Source organism: Rhea pennata, chromosome 5 (assembly GCF_028389875.1).
Source record: "Rhea pennata isolate bPtePen1 chromosome 5, bPtePen1.pri, whole genome shotgun sequence".
NCBI lineage: Eukaryota > Metazoa > Chordata > Aves > Rheiformes > Rheidae > Rhea > Rhea pennata.
Genome location: NC_084667.1, coordinates 35,544,949 through 35,565,365, shown reverse-complemented (window position 1 = coordinate 35,565,365; position 20,417 = coordinate 35,544,949). Strand labels below are relative to the sequence as shown.

The following is a 20,417-nucleotide window of genomic DNA, read 5'->3' as shown; positions in this document are numbered from 1 at the left end:
CTTCACAGACTACAGGCCAATTTTTGCTGCAGTCCATAGTTGCAGTCCATTACGGTGTACCTGTATTTCAACCACAGCTGTGCATATCCTTCTACTTTTCAATACCAAAGAAGTAGTTTCAAGAATCTTAATTTCTATTCACTTTGCCATATTGTAATGACAGCAGGATAAGGGCCTAAAAGAAGTGTGTCCCTAGATCAGTACATTTGTTTTAAACTCACACAGTGTACTCAAAAGCAAAATTTGGTCTTCTATGCAAAAAGATTATACAGAGTAGGTTTACAGAGTTAGTGTAATTATTCTGTAACCAGTGATACTTGACTACAACTGAACATGCAAGACAAAGATGGAAAACGTTATACAATTCAAATGAAATAACTAATACTTCCTCTCAGAAATACATTCATTTGAATTGTAAAAACATATTCCACCAGTGCAAGCCACCCTAGTTTGGCTGAGCAGTGTCCATCTACACAGCAGTTTCCTTTTTCAGCTGTACCCATTTCTCACTCATGATCTGTATCATCTTTTTGTCAAATACTCAAGGAGTGTGAGGGATGATCTGGGGCAGACACTACAATATCAGAGATCTCATTAAAGTCAGTATTTCCCAAAGGAGCATATAGAAGATTCTAGGCTTTGTGGGTTTGTCAAAAAACAGTAGCGCTCAAGAAATGTTCTTTCCTGATAATTAGCCGGTGTCTTTTTCCCTGAAGATCTCTGGAGCAGAATGACTTGCACAATGTTTAAAGCAAATAGAAAAAGATTATTGATCAAACAATGCTGGAGAGTAACTTCTGTCAGCCAGGGGAAAATATCATGATAAAAACTATAAAGGAAATTCTTATTTTCTGGTCTCTTAAATAGATAGCATTCTAAAGTGCATGCAGCTGTGTAAACCAACAACCACAATTTAAACAAATACATACTTATTCGTGTTTGATTTACTAATATGTGGATATGCACATGCAGGAACATGCAGTACTCCAATTTCACAATGTAAGTTTCACACAGAGAAGAGAATTACAGCAATGCTGTCAGAGTATGTAGAGATCCGGTAAGGAAGGCTAAGGCCCCGTTGGAATTGAGTCTGGCAAGGGATGTTAAGGACAACAGGAAGGGCTTCTTCAAATACATGAGCAGCAAGAGGAAGACTAGGGTAAATGTGGGCCCTCTACTGAATGGGGCGGGGGCCCTGGTGACGAAGGGTACAGAGAAGGCAGAGTTACTGAATGCCTTCCTTGCTTCAGTCTTCACTGCTAAGGGGGCAGCCCTCAGGAACCCCAGAGCCTGGATGTGAGGGAGAAAGTCTGGAGAAAGCAAGACGTTCTTTTAGTTGAGGGAAACAGGATTAGAGACCTTCTGGGCAAGCTTGACATTCACAAATCCATGGGCCCCGATGCGATGCACCCACAGGTACTGAGGGAGCTGGCGGATGTTGTTGCCAGGCTGCTCTCCATCATCTTGGAAAGGTCCTGGAGAACTGGAGAGGTGCCCGAGGACTGAAAGAAAGACAGTATCACTCCAGTCTTCAAAAAGGGCAAGAAGGAGGACCCAGGGAACTACAGGCTGGTCAGCCTCATCTCCATCCCTGGAAAGAGGATGGAACAGCTCATTTTGGATGTCATCTCCAGGCATATGGAGGAAAAGAAGGTGATCAGGAGTAACCAGCATGGATTTTACAAGGGGAAATCCTGCTTAACCAATCTGATAGCCTTCTCTGATGGAATGACTGGCTGGGTAGATGAGGGGAGAGCAGTGGATGCTGTGTACCTTGACTTCAGCAAGACTTTTGACACTGTCTCCCATAACATCCTTCTAGAGAAGCTCAGGAAGTGTGGGTTAGACGAGTGGACAGTGAGGTGGATTGAGAACTGGCTGAAAGGCAGAGCTCAGAGGGTTGTCATCAGTGGCGCGGAGTCTAGTTGGAGGTCTGTGGCTAGTGGAGTTCCCCAGGGCTCAGTCCTGGGTTCCATCCTGTTCAATTTCTTCATCAGTGACCTGGATGAGAGGACAGAGTGCCTCCTCAGCAAGTCTGCTGACGATACTAAGCTGGGAGGAGTGGCTGACACACCTGAGGGCTGTGCTGCCATTCAGAGAGACCTGGACAGGCTGGAGAGTTGGGCAGAGAGGAACCTCCTGAGGTTCAACAAGGGCAAGTGCAGGGTCCTGCACCTAGGGAGAAATAACCCTAGGCACCAGTACAAACTGGGAGCTGACTTTCTGGATAGCAGCTCTGCCCAGAAGGACCTGGGAGTGCTGGTGGATGACAAACTGACCATGACCCAGCAATGTGCCTTTGTGGCCAAGAAGGCCAATGGTATCCTGGGGTGCATTAGGAAGAGTGTTGCCAGGAGGTCGAGGGAGGTGATCCTGCCCCTCTCCTCAGCCCTGGGGAGGCCTCATCTTGAGTACTATGTCCAGTTCTGGGCTCCCAGACATAGAGCTACAGGGGAGAGTCCAGTGTAAGGCTACGAAGATGCTCAGAGGGCTGGAGCACCTGCCCTGTGAGGGAAGGCTGCGAGAGCTGGGCCTCTTCAGCCTGGGGAAGAGAAGACTGAGGGGGATCTTATCAATGTGCACAAGTACCTGAAGGGAGGGTGTCAAGGGGATGGGGACAAACTCTTTTCAGTTGCCCCATGTGACAGGACAAGAGGCAATGGGCAAAAACTGAAGCACAGGAAGTTCCGCCTGACCGTGAGGGGGAATTTCTTCACAGTGAGAGTGACAGAGCCCTGGCACAGGTTGCCCAGAGAGGTTGTGGAGTCTCCTTCTCTGGAGATCTTCGAGGCCCGCCTGGATGCAACTCTGTCTACCACGCTCTAGGTGACCCTGCTTGAGCAGGGCTCTTGGACTAGATGATCTCCAGAGGTCCCTTCCAACCTTATTGATTCTATGATTCTATGATATGGATTAAAATCTTGTCTCTGAAGAACTCAATAGGAGCTTTGTCACTGATACATTTAGAGCCAAACTTTGTCCCTTGATGTCCAAAAACCCTGAAAAATCTACTTGCAGACACCTTTGCGTCTGTGCGAGGCTCTTTGTGCAATAACAGATCCCCATTTTTCATTAGGATATACTTTAGATAAAAGCAACTCACTTCACCCACAGGGTGAAGTTTAAATAGCCCTTCATTTAAATAACAATATTTAATATTTAAAACATTTAAATAGCCCTTCAAAGCTGCAGGGGTCCAGTTCAAACATTTGAGCATGTTAGTGGATTTGTACTTCTCATTAGAAATTCTGCAACATAATAAAACAGCAAAACGAATATTTCACACATAAAATTTAAATTACCTTTCTGTGAATGCTGTAAATTCTGAACATTTTTCTATTAAAAGTTTTTCAAACTGCAGAGAGAGAAAGAGGTTTTAAAGCAATATGCCATATACAGGATTGTTCTTAAAAATAATTCTTGTTTATAATAACTAGATAAAAACCCTTCAAAAACCTAGTATTTTATATAAACACCCTTTTCCCACTTCACTTTCTAAGCAATATAAGTAGAAATAAAACTGAAGATGACAAATAAAAAGTAAAATTTTCTACATCTTAATAGAAAAGAGAACTCACAGATGGGGAGATCTAATTACTTCAGCCCAGTGGTCCTCAAAAACTAAATTATTTCAATATAATTTGTCACCATTTTCAACATTCAGAATTATATGATGAAAAAAGGATCTGAACCAAGACAAGAATGTTTCATCATCGAAAAGAGGCCTAGAAAGTGTTAACCAAGCAACAGTAATTGTGTGTAAGTATTTCTCACAAATTGCTTAACATAAATAGCAATTATTATAATAAAAAAGTTAAATATGGCAAGTAAGACATCCCCACCTGATGCATTTCTTCTGAAGAATTCCTGGTAAACATATTGTATTCATTTATCATTGAACGTACATGGCAGTTGACTCGTACTGTCATGCTATGGACTCTTTGCCATCTATTCTTCTCCAGTTTTTGAGCAATCCTAGTCAATTCTGTGCTTATGATCCAAGCTCTTTTTAATAGCAATTGCAAGTTATCACTTGTACTATATCGTGAAGGAAGGATCAGTTCATTTTGTTCATCCTTCTCAATGTTGATTGGTTTGGACTGGAGAATACACATACATTCACAATCCGTCATCAACTTCAAATCTTCCATCCATCGCTGAACAGAGTCCACCTGAATTAAGTGCATGCTAGAAGATAGAAAATGAGAGGGAAGAATAAGGTGAAGCAAAAAAATCTTAAGTAACTTAGACTAGCCCTCAAAAATGAAATATTTAAGCTACATTCACCTACTACATGGCAACTGATTGAGCAGGTGTAATGCAGTAGCATGTTTCCTGTTCCAAAGATGGGTTTTATTTTTCTAATCACCTTCACACCACAAAAACTGCTATAAAATTGTTTCTGTAATACCAGTAGGGACTAAATGTAAGTAAACTGGAACAGTTTAGACAAAGGTTCTGGCAGAATAGCCCCCTAGGTTGCTTGTAAATTCAGCATTTAATGTGACAGCAAAGGAGCGTTTACTTGTTGTTTGTGGGACTGCAGTGTTGGCTTTTCCTAAGCATTCTTTCCCTGTTAGTCACTGAACAGAAGAAGTTTTACTTTGCAGTAGCTCTCAAAGCCCTTACATTCACAATGACACAGCCAAACCTAGGCAGCTAATGATACTGTCAGCCACATCACTTTCTGCCACATCATAATGCCACAACCTCAGCTGGATTCTCCTCCTGCCAAAGCTTCTCCCTTTTTTCATACCACACTCTGTATGATTTTGACATCCAGTTTGCAAAGTGCATTATCTGTGCTACTGCAAAGGTCCTGTGAACTGGTCAGGCTGAAAGAAATTTTTTGTTGAGTGTACCCTAACATAAGGTTGGCAGGTAATAAGCCTGCATTCTGCACTTTTAGACCCTCCTAGCAGTGACAGAGCTAATAAATGTGGCACCCAAAACGGCAATTGTACATCCTCTCTGGGACGTTCTCTTTGTGAGGGATCCTGAGTCTCCCAGAGACTGAAGGTAGAGTTACCTAGAACTTTTACTTACAGCAAGCTGCCCAGATCTGACCCAAAAAACTCTTATTCCTTGCTCCCCACAACATATACCTACAGAGCCACACAGACAGCCAAATAGAACTACTGTTATTAGTCATATTTATATGACTAAAGGTCATATGGAGTAGAGGTTGCAGAACAGCATTCCTCCTTATCCAGTTGGTCTCTACAGGCAGGCTCTGGCTTCTGGTTTTTCTCCATTTAACTCAGAGACTTCCTCAGTGGCAGCAGCATTGATGCCTTTGATTTGCAGAAGTTTGCTCCCTCTCTCTGAAGCCTGTCTGGCTGATTACTGCCTTCTGCAAACTCTCAGTACCCCTGCACAAATTTGCAGGCTCCCAGCTTCATACTTCGACTTTCACCTCCCACAGCTAAGACTGGAATTCTGTTTCCCTTTGCAGGCTCCCCAACTCCCCAAGGTAAAAGCATCAGCTTTGCCAAGGGATCCCATCTGACCCTTGCTTTCAAACCTACGATCAAATAGACACTGTCTGTGTCCAGAAACCATTAGACTTAAAATAAATAAATAAATTAAATTATTCAGGTTTACCAGGAGGTCCAGATTATTTCAGCTACCATTTTCCCCTCCCCAACTCTCACAAGAGATCAGTTATTATGATCTTTATATAAATCTAAGGGACAGTTATAAACTGCTAAAGGAAAAAGACATAGAAGTTATTAAGAAGAAAGTCTTTCTTAATTTATTTTCAAATTGTTGAAATTTTCCTTCTCTTATCTTTTTCCAAAAGCTTAAAAGACTCTTAATGATGGCTGATGAAATTAGAATTAATGAATCATCACATGGCATATTTACATGGTATAACTCAAGACTCTAGGGAAATTTTTGATCTTGTAATAGTAAAGAGAGATTTCACCAACACCAGTTCTCCCTAGCCCCATTATATCCTTCCCAACACAAGGTCACTCACTGCTAAAAAAGGCAAGGCAAGAGGTCAAGATTTTGGAGTCACAGGCAAGTCTCTGCGGCATGATACTTCAGTGTACAGTCTCAGACATTCCAAAGGACATGATTTCTGCGTGGCATTTATCACTGGCAATAATTGCAGCTATTCTTGATTTGCATGCCCAAATCAGTTTCCACAGAATTTATAACAAGCATAGTAGCTAACTGACATAATGTTCACCCACACTACAGACCTTCAAAAGCAGCATTTAGTAGGAATTTCAGATCACTCAGCTGCAACAAATGCAAGAAACATTCCGTCAATTTTCATCAGCTGAAGATGTAGCCCTTAATATTCTGGTGAGTTTTCTCAATATGAAATCCCTCACATTTTTAGTACCTCTTTCTCTAGCAAAAGATGATTTAGTACTAAAGGAGTCCAAAGAAATGAAGATGGAAAGAAAAAATCCAGTGAAAATCAACACAGCTGGACTTAGTCATGACTTTACTCAAACTTCCATCAGTATCATAACTACTCTGACAGTGTAGCTGATTGCTATATACCTTCTGGCTATGTGTTACAGCAGTTTTTATTCAGTTTTTCAGGATGTTATACCAGAAAGAAAGTTTGTATTAGATCCCCCTTTCTTTTAATCCAGATGCTGATTTATAGCATTCAACACCACAGTAATAATGCTCCGTGCTGTTATATAAAGCCTTACTGTAAGAACAGACCCTGCAACTGCATTAGCCAAGCTAAAGATGACTGGGCAGAAGGCCTTGTTAATTCTTGTGCTTCCATTTATACACTGAGCAACAGCTGAATTCAAGAAATCTTCTCCTAAAGTACTGAAGTAACATAGCATAAATGACCAAAATTTATTACATATGTACAAAGAGGACACTCACCTCAGAAGTCATTTAATATAAGCCAGTAATGAACAAGATATAAGAGATCATTTTCATTGATCCAGTCCCCTTTTTCACCACATTGGATGAAGCTACTTTTAATTTCAAACTTTATATGCTACTGCTCTTTAAGATCTTTATTCTACTCAGCTTTGAATACTGTGTAATTGCATTTCATGATCAATTGTGGCGCTCTATTTTTGCTATGTGAAGTGTCTTTATAGCTTTTTTGGATCTGAAGCAAGATTCCTTAATAGACAAAAATAACAGCTTCAGAAGCTTGACACCATGATTTATAATAACATGCACAGTTTGCATGCTGTACAGGATAAACTCATTTGACATAGAATAATGAATTTTTCATTTTTAAAGAGCTCTACGAAAATTGATCAAATATCTATTTAGTAGGTACAAATAAACTCCTGCATTACACATCCACATGGAAAAACCTAGAATTGAAGGTTAGTCAGATAAACAAATTATTGTTGATGTTGCTTTCAGTTCAAAAAAGCCAGTTTTCACTCTGATGAGAAAAAAGGATGATGAGGTTGTACAAAAAAGAGGTACAGATTTTAAAGAAATTCTCCTTGTTAGCCTGCGTTCCCAGTAAAGTCATTGACAGAAGTCCAAAGGTTGAATTTGGAATGTTCTGTTATGTAAAACTTTGTATTGGTAACTCACAACTCCCCTTTTCAGACAAGAGAATCACAGAAAACTCTCCCTGTTCACTATGTCAGTGTTTCTGTGACACTGTTCTTTTGGGGAAAAAAAAATCATTATTAGTCAAGAGAAATACATAAACGACTCCCTTTCATCCACATCTCCCTGTACTCAAAGACGAAAATCTTCCTGAACATTTAGCAGATAAATCTGATTAATTTTTTATATATTGAAATAAGCAAAGTAAAAAATTTGAGCATTCATAATTAGCTTTCAAAATCATACTCCAGACAGCATTTACTGAACTCAGAAAACAAGCTGAAAATTTCCATCTAACCTCCCATTACTGAAAAGATACTACAGATATAAAATAAAAACAGCCATAATGGGTAAAACCAAAAATCTGTCTAGCCCATTATCCTGCTCCCAACATGGCCATTAGCAGATGCATAAGGGAAGATTATAAGAGACATGGCAAGAGCTGAGCAACCCCCTCCTTCCCATCTTCTGGCAATTAGTGCTTTAGGGACTTCCTAAGCCAGAAGTTGTATCTGAGCAGGATGTTTATACAACACATGGAACAAAAGTAGCCATTACTCTCTTTTTGAACTCAGTCATGCTTTTGGCCTTTAAAACAACTAGTGGCATTGTCTCATATTGTTTGATTATGTTTTGTATGAAAAAGTGTTTCTTCTGTTTATTTTAAACTTGCTGTTTGGACATATTAACATGGGCTCTTAGTATGCTAAGATACACTGAAATGACAGTTATACATTCTTTTTGTGTAATTCCTTATTTTATTTGCTCTATCATAGCCTCTCAGTTACTTCATTTCCAAGCTACACTCAGTCTATTAGTCTGTCCTCGTGCATTAGTAATTTCAGACCTCTGTTCATACCTGTGCCCCTCTTTTTACCTTTTCTAGTTTTCCTATGTCCTTCTAAGATGAGATTGCAAGAACAGTACACAATATCTACGATTCAGGCACATTATGGATTTATACAGTAGCATTATTTTCAGTGCTGTCCTTATTTTCAAAGAATTCCTCAAATTACATTTCTTTTTTAATAGTTGCTCTCCAGATGTCAAATAATATATCATGAGTGATAATATATAATTTAGAGTCCCTCATTCTATATGTCCGATTAAAGAGGTTCTACTCTTCAGCTCCCATCTCCTCTTCACACACACTACTTTATGTTCACTGACATTCACTTTCATCCGGTACTTCACCTTTCAAAGACTCTAAGTATTTTTAGTGACTTTTTGTGATTGTTCCGTTCTGAATTTCTCTGAATAATTTTGCATTTGCTGTAAGTGTGTTGCTGTCCCACTATTGTAACTATTTTCCAGGAAGTTAACAAGTCTGTTGAGCAGCTCTGATACTACCGTATGGGGCTTTATTGTGTGGTTTGGCTTAGTTCTGTTAATGAAGTAATAGTAGCAGGGTAACTGGTCAAGACCTTAGGTATATACATAGTAATTCCTCACCTATTAGAATTTCTGAATTTAGTATTTCATGGCATATTGACAAAAAAGCCATTTATCTAAACTCTACACTATAAAAGCAGCATTTCATGTAAAACTTGCAGTAAAAATAATTCAGTGCAAAATAAAAATTCAAAAGAAAGTCTCCAACATTTCTTCAAAGTCATTCTATTTTAATTGAAGTTGTAAAATCCTTGATGAAGTTTTCAACAGCATTCTGCTGAACTTGAGTAATTAGTAATTTGAATACTGTCTAGTTTGCCTGCCAAAAACCAGAGTCTTTTCTAAATTGTTACATATTGACAAAATCATTTGACAAAATCATTTGGTGTCACTGGGTGAAACCAACAGAGTGTTAAAAGTATATAGCCTCGAGATCCTGATCTATACAGACATTCCTGGAGTATATGACACATTGCAGGCAAACTTCATCCTGGAGAATGACTCATTAAAAAAAAAAAAAAATCCCATTTCCGCTTTCTAAAGAGACATATTGTATTCATAGATCTGTTGCAAACGTTTCTTTTTTTCTTGCTATTTCTTCCTTTTACTATGTATTTTGTTAACTAATGAAATATTAAGTTTTTTGGGATAGGACCATGTAATCCTGTAGATGTCAATCCTACCTATCTCATGTTGGTGCTACACGCATGCAAAAGTGAACACATAATGATAACTAGATCATTTTTCAAAACTTATCCAGCTTCGAGCTCTCTACTTCAATTTAACTGGCAGGCCATACAATTTTTTTTTAAATAACAAATATTAACAGTGAAAAAGAGTTATGCCTCCATTTTAACACTGGATTTCACTAAGTGCAAAAATTTCATCTTTTATAACACTGTGTGGAAGTCTGAACTGATCAATCCATGTGAATAATTCTTCCAATGGCCATTATATTTACAAAGTGTAAAGAATTTTGCTCAAGTAGAATTATGTTTTTGAGGCTTCTTAGTCTTTTTATCCATTTTCACTCATTATGACAGATTTATAACCAGTTCTAATGATAACGTTTGGTACAACTTCCAGATAAGCATAGGGTGAAAGTCAATGTCAGGTCTAAAAACTACATTCAAATTTATTATTCTTATCAGCACTGGGTAATTAATTGGCAACAAACAACTTCTTGAATGAATTTAGTCCCTTCTTTGTACATAAGTCAGCTGCATTTTTTTCCCAATTCATCTGTTCAAAATTATTCATAGGTACCCAATATACCCAGGATCAGTTTCTACATCAACAAAATGGACAGCAGAATTCAATTCTCAGTGGAAGGATTCAGTGAAGAGCCTTAGGGAGGGCTCTTTATTTATCCTGAAGTTGCTTTAGGCAATATTAATTGCATGACAGAGCCTTGCAGATGCATCATACTGTATTTGAACTGATTTTGGCAAAATTTGAAGGAGCTAGAGAGCAGTAGGGTATTTGAAGGAGCTGTAGGGTAGCTGAGAGTCAGATCCCTGATTTTTAAGTGAATACAATTGCTATGCTGTTTACTCACAAAGCAATAAAGAGATCTATGAATATCTGTTGTTTGTAATTGATGTGGCAAGTAGAAAAATTAGATATATGATTGGCACAGTATTCTTTGCTTTGATTTCCTTCTTTTCCAATAAAACATTAGCAACCCAACTTCACTAGGACAAAAGATGAGTTTAGTATGAATTATTTAAACCTTTAGAAAATACTGATAAAAACAAGGTAGCTCCTCGTTTTCAGAGAAGTTAGAAGGCAATTTAAAATGGTATTTTAATTTGCTCAATGGTTACTCGCTCCTTAGAGTTATTAAAGTCAACCAATTTCCCTGAATGAAGCCTATAAAAGATAATGCGGACTAAAGCCATTGAACATTTCTCAAAGCAACAAAAATTAATGAAAGGTATTGGGGCACTGCAGTCAGCCAAGTATTCTGATGAAGTGTATTCTGGAAGATGGGACCCTTAATAGCCAAAAATGGTATCTTACCTTTAATATTTATGTTTAGTTTGGGAGTCAGCTTAGACCATGACAAAATGCAGCAGAAGTAATAAAGGTTTTACCACTAGTTCAAGCAGGATGCCGCAGAGCAAGCATAATTAAACACTGGTAGCAAAACCAGAGTTACTTAAAAGTGACAGGTAAATGACAATTTTTTTATAATAGTGGTCATAAATTAACTGGTTTGTGAGCTTTTTGAGAACATCCCAATAGTATCATTTTTCTCAAGACCAGCACCCATGATCCTCTCTTCACCTGATCTGAAACCAGAGATGGTCCTCTTGCTATTCACTGGGACTTCACAGGCCCCAAATTCAGTCTGGCATGTGCACCATGGAACCATGGGGTTATTCATACCACTAGCATCCTCACAATCAGTGCTACTACAGACAAAACAGGTTAAAACCATGAACAGCTTGTATGCATGTGTCCTGTTAGGCATCCATCCAACTTCTGCAAGGAGACCAACCTGTGAAACTTAGTACTTAACATCTGTAATCAGGCTCCCGCATTCTGTGAAATCTTTTGTATTCACAAATATAAAAGAAATATCTGTAAGGAAAGTAAAAACACTATAAACAATTTTAATATATACGGTATGGTGTGTAAATTTACTACAGCTCCATCATACCTATGCAAAAGGCCACATAAATCATTCAGTGTTAAGTGCTACACCGATGTCCTTCTCAGATCTTTATGTTTTTCTGAGAAGTTGTCCCTCTAAAAATGTCTGGAAGCATTACACCATCTCAGAATTACTGGCATGGTAGAGAACACAAGGGAGGCATGATATAAAAATCACAGATTATGTAAAATTTAAGTTAAATTTTATCATATATTAAGCTCTACTCATGTGAGAAAAATTAACTAGGATCAGATCCTTTCAATCTTTGTCAATTGATGGTTTAGTCAGAAGGCAACAGGGCTAGTTCAACTTCTTTTGGGGGATTTTTACTTGTGCATTAAACTGCTAAAACAGTAATAGTCTAGACCAGAGCAGAAGCTACTGAGTTCACAGAAGGAAAAGGCAGCAATAAAAAAGCATATTATTTCCTGACAGAGTGGGAGAAAAATGCTAAATATGCCCTGCTATCAGCAAGTTATGACAGCATAAGGCTGCTACTTGGCCTGCTTGCAGACAAAGCTGAACAATCAGTATGCTAATATCGTCAAAATGATGAGCAGCTAAAGAGATACCTCTGTTGAATATAATTTGTATAATACTATTAATTTATATTTGCAATGATTAGTATTGCACTTGTGATATCTGACCATTTCATAGTAGTAAACTGGCTAAAATTTCCAAAGCAAATGAGTTTTGTGAACTCTGCCATACTAGCATATTCAGACTTAGTGAACTGTTACAGATTCAGATCAGACAAGTTTGATCTGACTTGCGGAAGACACCAGACTTGCAACTGGGTAATTTTAGCCACTCTACAATTTTGACAACAGATAGTAACATAGATGGGGGGAAAAATGCTCTGCCACTGGCTCTGCTGCCAAAACACCCGGTCATGCAGAAGTAGGGGTGGGGAACCACCAATATAGATCTACTACTGCTAGATCCCATCACCCAAATGTGTTAGTAGAAGTTATTGAGGCTGTGGCTTACCAAAGACATGCTTGTATTTTTTATTTGCATTTGGCCACCGGTAAGATTGGAAGTGATAGTGGACTTAAATTCTACCAGCGTGCATCAAATTTTTTACAGTTTCTCAGGTTATGTCCATTAAGGTGAGTGCCTTGCCTTTTAGAAAATGACCTGCGCAAGGAACTCCATGATGGAGCACTTCTTTTTCAGATATTAGACTTGTTTATTCTTATTTGTGAGAGAGTATGTCTTAATCATTGAAGGTCAATAATAAGTCAACCCATTTACAAGAAGACACTCGGAACACTATCTAAACCTGCTTTGCTCTGCAAGTTCATTTCAGCAATAGCATGTACAGCAGATATATTCGCCTGATGTTCTCTGGGCTAAAATTTCAACCATATGGTGGTTTTGTGCCCTGCACAAAAAAGTAGGATAAGACCATCAAAAAATTCACATTTGGATCATAAGTCTAGCTCGTGCTCATTTCTGACGATATTTACAGAATGTCAGTGTGAAGCAGACAGAAGGGTTAATACATAGCATAAAACTACCTGCTGACAGAGATTTGGGAAGGATTTAGTTCCTTTGTTCAAAATGCTGCTGCTTAATCATTTGTTCTACAGTGAGCGATTATCTTCATTCCTCAGGCAAGCTGCTCTTTGATGGGCTGTATGAGATAACCTTTTCCCCGAAGTTAGGTCCTTATATAAAAACTTATTCTCCACTGGACAAATAAATCAGGGCTGAAGCGGCAAAATCCTATCGCTCTTGCTCTCTTTGCAAATGGCAGTCTGAGTCTTGCAAAAACATGAAACTCAGAGTTACAGTTTTCCTAAAATATGAGATAGCAAAGCTGATTCATGTTAGCTTTGTAGACAAAGACAAAATCCGTGACTTTGGACTGTACTTAGTACAACATAAGCAGAAGTGCATAACCTGCGGGAATGTCACAAGGCAGCTCTACTCGGAACATTTCTACAGCTTCTTTTGGGACTTTGAGGTAGACTTGGTGACTGAAGAATATTGATAATCTTGAACAGATGTTGTTGTCTGTATACATTTAAATTGCTGCTTACTGTCTGAACATACAGCGTTCTCACTCATATAAATATCTGGCAGGGGAAGGGAGTGTCCTATATTGTGTGACAGGAGAGAAATGTCAACTGGACTATCAGCAGAACATACTCAGGATATTAACCAAAGACTCCATCCCTGTTCACCTCTTCCAGATGCTCAGGCTACGCTTTAGGACAACATTCCTCATAGCCCTAAAGGAACAATGTGCTTGAAGAGAGAAATTCTTGTATACACCAAGCAGAGAGAAATAGAACTGAGAGAGAGAGAGAGAGGGAAACAATGCTGGAAATAATTTGGGGCCATGACTATAAGTATGCTTAGACATAATCACAAGCAAGTACCAGTTTGGAGATGAACATGAGGGTCCATGAAAACAGCGTCTGTGCCTCACTGAACAGTTTTCTTTTTTTCTCCTCCCCTCCTTTTTTTTTTTTTTTTACTCTGCCTTAATTTGTAGTTTAATAACAAACAGTACAGCTCTCTGTGCCTTTTTCAAAGTAGTTATGACATGCATTATGAGCAATACCATTAACTTTTCACCTTTTGCTATTTACTCATTTAAGGTCCTAACCTACTGATTAAGTAAAGCCTGGATTACTTAATGAGGGAAGCAACAATGATTTCACAGGGAGTTATGAGATCAGTATCACCCGGGAGACTGCAGAAATTTGGGGAGCCTCATTCACATCTGTTACATAGCAGATCTTACTAGAACTGTCTAATAAAAAATAATAGAAAAAAAAAGAGTAAGAAAAGGATAGCCTTGTTTTTGCTTTTCTAAGACTCACACTAGAACAGTAACCCTCCAAAAGACAAGTTAAGAAGATTTAAGCTAGCAACACAAAGTGTTAAGAATATGGGATTGGGTTGGTAAAAATACCTTAATTAAACTTTCTTATCAGAAGAATGTCTTATCAATAAAATCTCATATTTTAAACACATGCTTATACGATTCTGTAGGAACAGAAGACTGAAAATGAAACTCTAGGTCATTAAATCCTCTCTTCGGATAGCAGAAGCAACCACATCAAAAGGTTCTTTCATAAATGGTTTAAAATCACCTCTAAAAATAAATTATTGTAGGCTTAAAATAGTGCTATTAAGTAGCTATTCTAGACTCTCACTGTTCTGATGGTTAGAACTTTCTTATTTCAGGTCCAAATTTCTTAATAGGGGTTCATTTCCACTTGTTTTTGTCTTTCTTTTTAAATAGTAATTTATCTTCCAGTGTATTTCTAGAAGCTGAGAGGATGTGTTTGCTCTCTGTTTGATGAGACTTAAAGAAGAGACAAAAGGATTTTATTTGTTATGAGACTGTCTCTTTTTTACCCCTGAACACTCTGGTAGGCTTTACTTGTAGTCATTTAAAAATTAATCTTTTACTAGAAGTCTTGACATCACATTTAATACCAAATAAAATCTCACAGTGTCTTACACAGCATTACTAGGACCTCCCTGTCTCCACCAGCAATATCACACTTCACACAGTCTAGGACCAGTTCAGCTGCCTTCATCACATCTTAGTGGCAAATAAATTTTAATCGTCGTGTCATTGCCAACTAGTATAAATAGGTCTTCTATTCTTATTCTCCTCCATCCAGTGAGTTCCAAATTGTTGCAGACTTTCTTGTCTTCAGCCCCTAAACACAAAACCTTGAGATTTCTACTAATCATTTTTAATAATCACCACTGAATTTCTTTTGCTAAAGGGAAAAATACGAAATACAAAGTTATGCTATCAGAGAACAATAACAAGTTAGTCTGGTATAATCCATCTTTCCCAAGGTCAAGTTTTGGCATCCCATTTACAACTTAATTCCATATCTTTAGCTATTCTCTCCTAGAATTTCATTCTTGAATTTCTCTCTCTTCCTTTTCACTTCCAGTTAGCTCTCATTCTACCCTCCCTGTAGGTAAGTGTCAGATTCTGCTATCTCCACTTGGAGTCACTACAAACTTTCGTTAGTAAGTTCCACATCCTACAATAGTCACCCTCCTGCCTTTAGTGGATTGAGTTCTTTGTGTTTTGCTTCCTCGTCAGACATATTTATTTCTATTCCCATGTGGTTGACATGGAGTCAAAGCTATATGGTTAACGTTCCTGTCTTTACTGAAAACTAAGCCTTTCTTCAGTTGGGGCACTATTTCTATGCTATCAACCCTTTACTGATAACATAAAATAAGCATTTCTTACCTTCTTCTCTTTCAATCTGTATGGTTATTGAATTCAGATAGTGTTAATAAATAAACTGCTTTCCTGAACAAAGGGGTTCAAATTGGAAATAGTATAACTGGCAGAGTCCCACGCAGTCAAATTACCTCTTAAATAGGTATTTAATGAACACAGACTTCCTGTGTTAATCTCCCCACCTGGGTTCTGCCTTATGCTCCAGATGAGGACACAATAATGCCAACAGCTCTGTGTGTGTGTGTGTGTGTGACACTTCCCCTTCTGTACACCTTATCTTTCTCCAAATCAACAAAGTTTTAGGCTCTGATTAATTCAGAAAGACCCTGCTTCACTCCTGCCTTTCGATTGCACTTCAAAATACTGATTTCTCTTCCCTTTCCCTCTTCTGCTGATACTACTACTTCTTTCTTTCCCCTCATATATCCATTGTGCAGGTGCCAAAAAGAGATTCCCCCCCTGCACCCCAAGGGAAGCTGAAACGGGGCATATTTGCATTCTATTGGCTGTCCTACTCATCTTCTGGCAAGCTTTGTCACCTCCTGCCATCATTTTCTCTCGACTGACTGATTCTCTATTGTCTGTTTAGTCTACAAAGGAAAAGACATTTCCTCACTTTCGCACTGAGTGCTGTGCACAGAATTCTGTTCCTGGTTGCAGCTTTCAGATGGCATCATAACACACATAAAGGAGACCGGCAAAATCTGTAAGTTTTTCATAGAATCATAAGGTTGGAAGGGACCCCTGGAGATCACCTAGTCCAACCCTGAGCGTGCCCCATACGAGGACTGAACCCGTGACCTTGGCACGAGCAGCACCATGCTCTAGCCAACTGAGCTAAAACAAGCAGTTATTTTTACTACCAGAAGGTGGCTATTGAACATCAGACAACAGATGAAATGTGAAGAATGCCTGAGCTAGAATGGTCTCGTTAAAATATAAAATCCAAAGCAATTGGAATCTAAGACTTGAAAAAGATAAAGAGTTCAGGAGGGTTCTTCAAAATGCTGAACAAGAAACCATGGAGGTGAGGAAACAATCACAGACTGGTTTCTTGGTGAAAGTAAAGATGAACAGGTTAGGAGTCCCACAGACTGCTCATTCCTTGGATATAATTCGTTAGTGAAGACTTTTCACCTTACTGCTGTTCACAACAGCTGTGCTAATCTCAAATGTAGAAGAGGAGTAAGGAGAGAGTAAATCTTGCTGATAAGAGAACCACAGCACAGGTGTCAATCTCCATCTTCACAGAAGGGAGTGGATGAAAAGCTTTTATGAGGAGCCAGAGAATGCTACAAATGATGACAAGAAAAGACAACAGAAAAAAAGATCTCTTCCTCCCTTCTCCCCTTAGTGACTAGGATGAAATAGCATATCTATTTATTCTTCTTCATTTAGTGGGAGCAGGAATTCACTCTCAGTGAATTTCTGGCACAAATGAGTTTTCTGTGATTTATAAGGGTTTGCAGGCTCCATAATCTGCAGTGCATTAAAAACAGAACCTCCATGTTTTCCAAGAAAAAAAAATTATTCTGGTATTATTGCACAGAAGTCAATTATCCCTTCTTAATTATTTATTTAGCATTAATAAACCTTTATTGGCCATGAAAGAACCTGGAAAATAGCTAACAGGAGCAAAAAATGTAGCGAACACCATTGTTTTGCAATAGTATATCCCAGCTTCAATGAATTAGCCTCTGGCACCAAATACAAATAAATGAGTATTTTATGTGAGTACAGTATTTTGCATTAAAAAACAATTAACGGATAAGTGGAACTAGGTTTTTGTCCTCCTATAAGGCTTTATGATACCTCACGGTGGAGCAAGTAAAATAGATGCAAAAAAGTATCAGAACTGAATGCAAGGAAATGTTTCAGAATATTAAGTCTGTTCCATTAACCAGTTTCAGCTAAAGAAATTTGTTTCATTTAAATTACTATGAAAACGATAACATAAGTGATTCATAAATGTGAAATACATATCTGATACACAAAAATATAAATGGCTTATTAATTGGATACTCCTTTTTACTTTCCCTTTGTCAGTCTCTCCTTATTATGAGACTAAACTCTTCAGATGAAGAAAAAAAAACTCCCTACATATTTGTGAAGTGCTTGATTAATAGTCGTTTGATGCTGCCACCAGATAAGCAGAAAATAAAATGACTTAACTTTACAGAGAAGTAAATGCAAGTAGACCAAGCTTTCTATGTGATTACATACGTTCCACTGCTTTTCTGAGTGCATGAATAAATTCATCATTTAATAAATGATTTTTATCACTTCATGAAGTTTTCCTCACAGTACTTGCTCAACAGTTTCTCAAAAAAGTCCATCAGTTTTCAAGTAGGATATGTTTATCTATAACTGCCACTCATACAAAATCAGGCTGGCATCTCAAAGCTAACTCTGCCTATCACTGATTGCAAGCAAAAGGCTGAGTAATTCAGGTTCTGGTTTTCATCCTGACATCTATTACTGGAATGACTCAAACAATGCTCCCAAATCCAAATTCTTAATTTGAGAGCATTTGAAACATAATCAAAGCTGTGCATTTAGGGCCCATCTCTAACTTTTAAGGGAGATGGACTTTTTAATCTTTCAGACACCCCCTTCCTCCCACAAAGTTTCATTTAACTAAATTCATCATTAGACTGGGCTGTAAAGAACGCCAGATTCCTAAAAAGCAAAGCAACTAAACCTTCCTACTGAAATCAGGAGTCAAGAACCAGCTATGCAATTGACATTGTTTGAAGAATACCACATTTCCCTGGGAAATACTCTAGAAATTTATCAGTCACTTGAACAGATGTATTCTTCAAAAGGTATCAAACTGATATCAATTTCAGTACCTCTGTTCTCTAGCACAGACAGAGCAGGCATTAAGAATGACCCTGGCTTTCCTGCTTCTCACTGCCACTACGCACAACAGGACAGAAATGTCAATGAACCCTTGTGAGGCTGGTCACAAAAGAGCAATTAGAAACAACATGGTGACAGAAGCAGCAAGAGAGTAATAGCTCATCATGGCTTCACACTTTTAAATTGCACTAAATTCTCTATAGAGAATAGTCAATAAATCAATGTCACGTGCTGCAAACTTACTGCTTTAACTCAATCAGTGAAAACAACATCAAATATGTTCTGTCTGTATTTTGCCAGATATGTATTGATCCAAAAAGATATTAGGGTATTTACCTTGAACTTCAAGCCCCTGCTTCAATCAATGTTTGTAGGAAATACTAACTCTCCAGGAGCGAGGAAGATCTTCCTGTCCTTTTACAAATATTTAAGTGGGAAGACAAGAAAAGTACTAGCTTTATGCAGAAGTAAAACAGAAAATCATTTAAAAATCTCAAATATTCACTGAACAGGAGAATCATTTCTCACCTAACTGCACTCAGAAGTCTTGTTAATTTACAGCAGAACTTCAACTCTGAGAAAAACAAAATGCAGAAAAACAAAATTCATTTTATTCATAGTCCTAAGGATAAATATTTGTTCAAATCTCTTGCCTAGCTGTTGTGAAATAATCAACTTACTCTCGCATAGAAGACTCCTTTGACTATTGTATTTCTTGCAAACACTACAGACCAGAGGTCCCCAGAGGAATTCTCTAAGTCATGCTAAATAATCTCTAGGTCATACTATTAGTAGCCAGTATACTCTTTGATGGCTTCTTCACCAGTATGTGACTCAATGTACCACCTGCTTACCCCTTGCAGAGATGCCTAATGGTGACTGCAATCTGGGTACCACTCCTTCACAGACACCCAGAAAAAGCAAGAGTTTGGATAGCAGTGTTACGGTGAATATCAGCAGCAACTTGCTGCCTATTAGCAAAAAGTTAGACCATTTCTGACATAAAAGAAACCCTGAAATCTTAACACGCCTTCTCTGATGTACCCATAATAAATTAGCTAATCTGTACCACATTTATCTGCTTGAAGTAGGAAAACTTGTTCTAACAAGCTATGTATTTTTACAGCTATACCAAGTTTACCTTTATCTAAACCTGTATCTGAGGTCTGATGAAAATGGGCTGTTTCCACTGTTAAAGCTCTTTAAGATATAAAACATAACTATCTCACCTCTCCTGGTTATGGATGACTTAAGGTCTTAATTTGAGTGCTCCTGCACTCCAGTGAAAGTATGATTGGACGCTATATATAGGTTCAAATGAAGGTAAACTTGATATATCTGTAAAAATACATAGGATTTCATAAACATAATGCAGAAATCATGCACATGATTCAGCTTATCAGTTTAATATTTCATGATTTATTTAATGTCTAGGCATTCACTTTTCACCAAAGACACTTCCTCAGAGCACGAAACAGATAATCGGTCTAGAAGCATACGAAAAATGCGTAAAGGGTGGCTCCACCTGTTCTTACAGACCTCCATGCAAGCATACTTTTACCTCAACATGGGCAGCATCTATTTACAAATGTACATTGAGATGGGTCCAGCCAAAATGCTGAGTAGGAGAACAATAAAGTCCTGACATGACACCAAGCGCAAACAAAGCCAGTATGAATGAAGGGATAACCATCTTGCACA

The 20,417-nt window shown here is 38.2% G+C and overlaps 1 protein-coding gene across 3 annotated transcripts in view; it reads right to left on the bottom strand.

Moving 5' to 3' along the window:
• Window positions 1-20,417, bottom strand: part of INSC (INSC spindle orientation adaptor protein) — a 143,399-nt gene that overhangs the window by 65,203 nt on the left and 57,779 nt on the right. For all 3 annotated transcript variants that reach the window (XM_062576849.1, XM_062576850.1, XM_062576847.1), the window contains exons 3-4: window positions 3,843-4,188; window positions 3,303-3,355 (exon numbers count right to left, since the gene is read on the bottom strand). In XM_062576849.1, coding sequence (XP_062432833.1) covers window positions 3,303-3,355; window positions 3,843-4,188 — 399 coding nt within the window. The remainder of the gene's footprint in view (window positions 1-3,302; window positions 3,356-3,842; window positions 4,189-20,417) is intronic.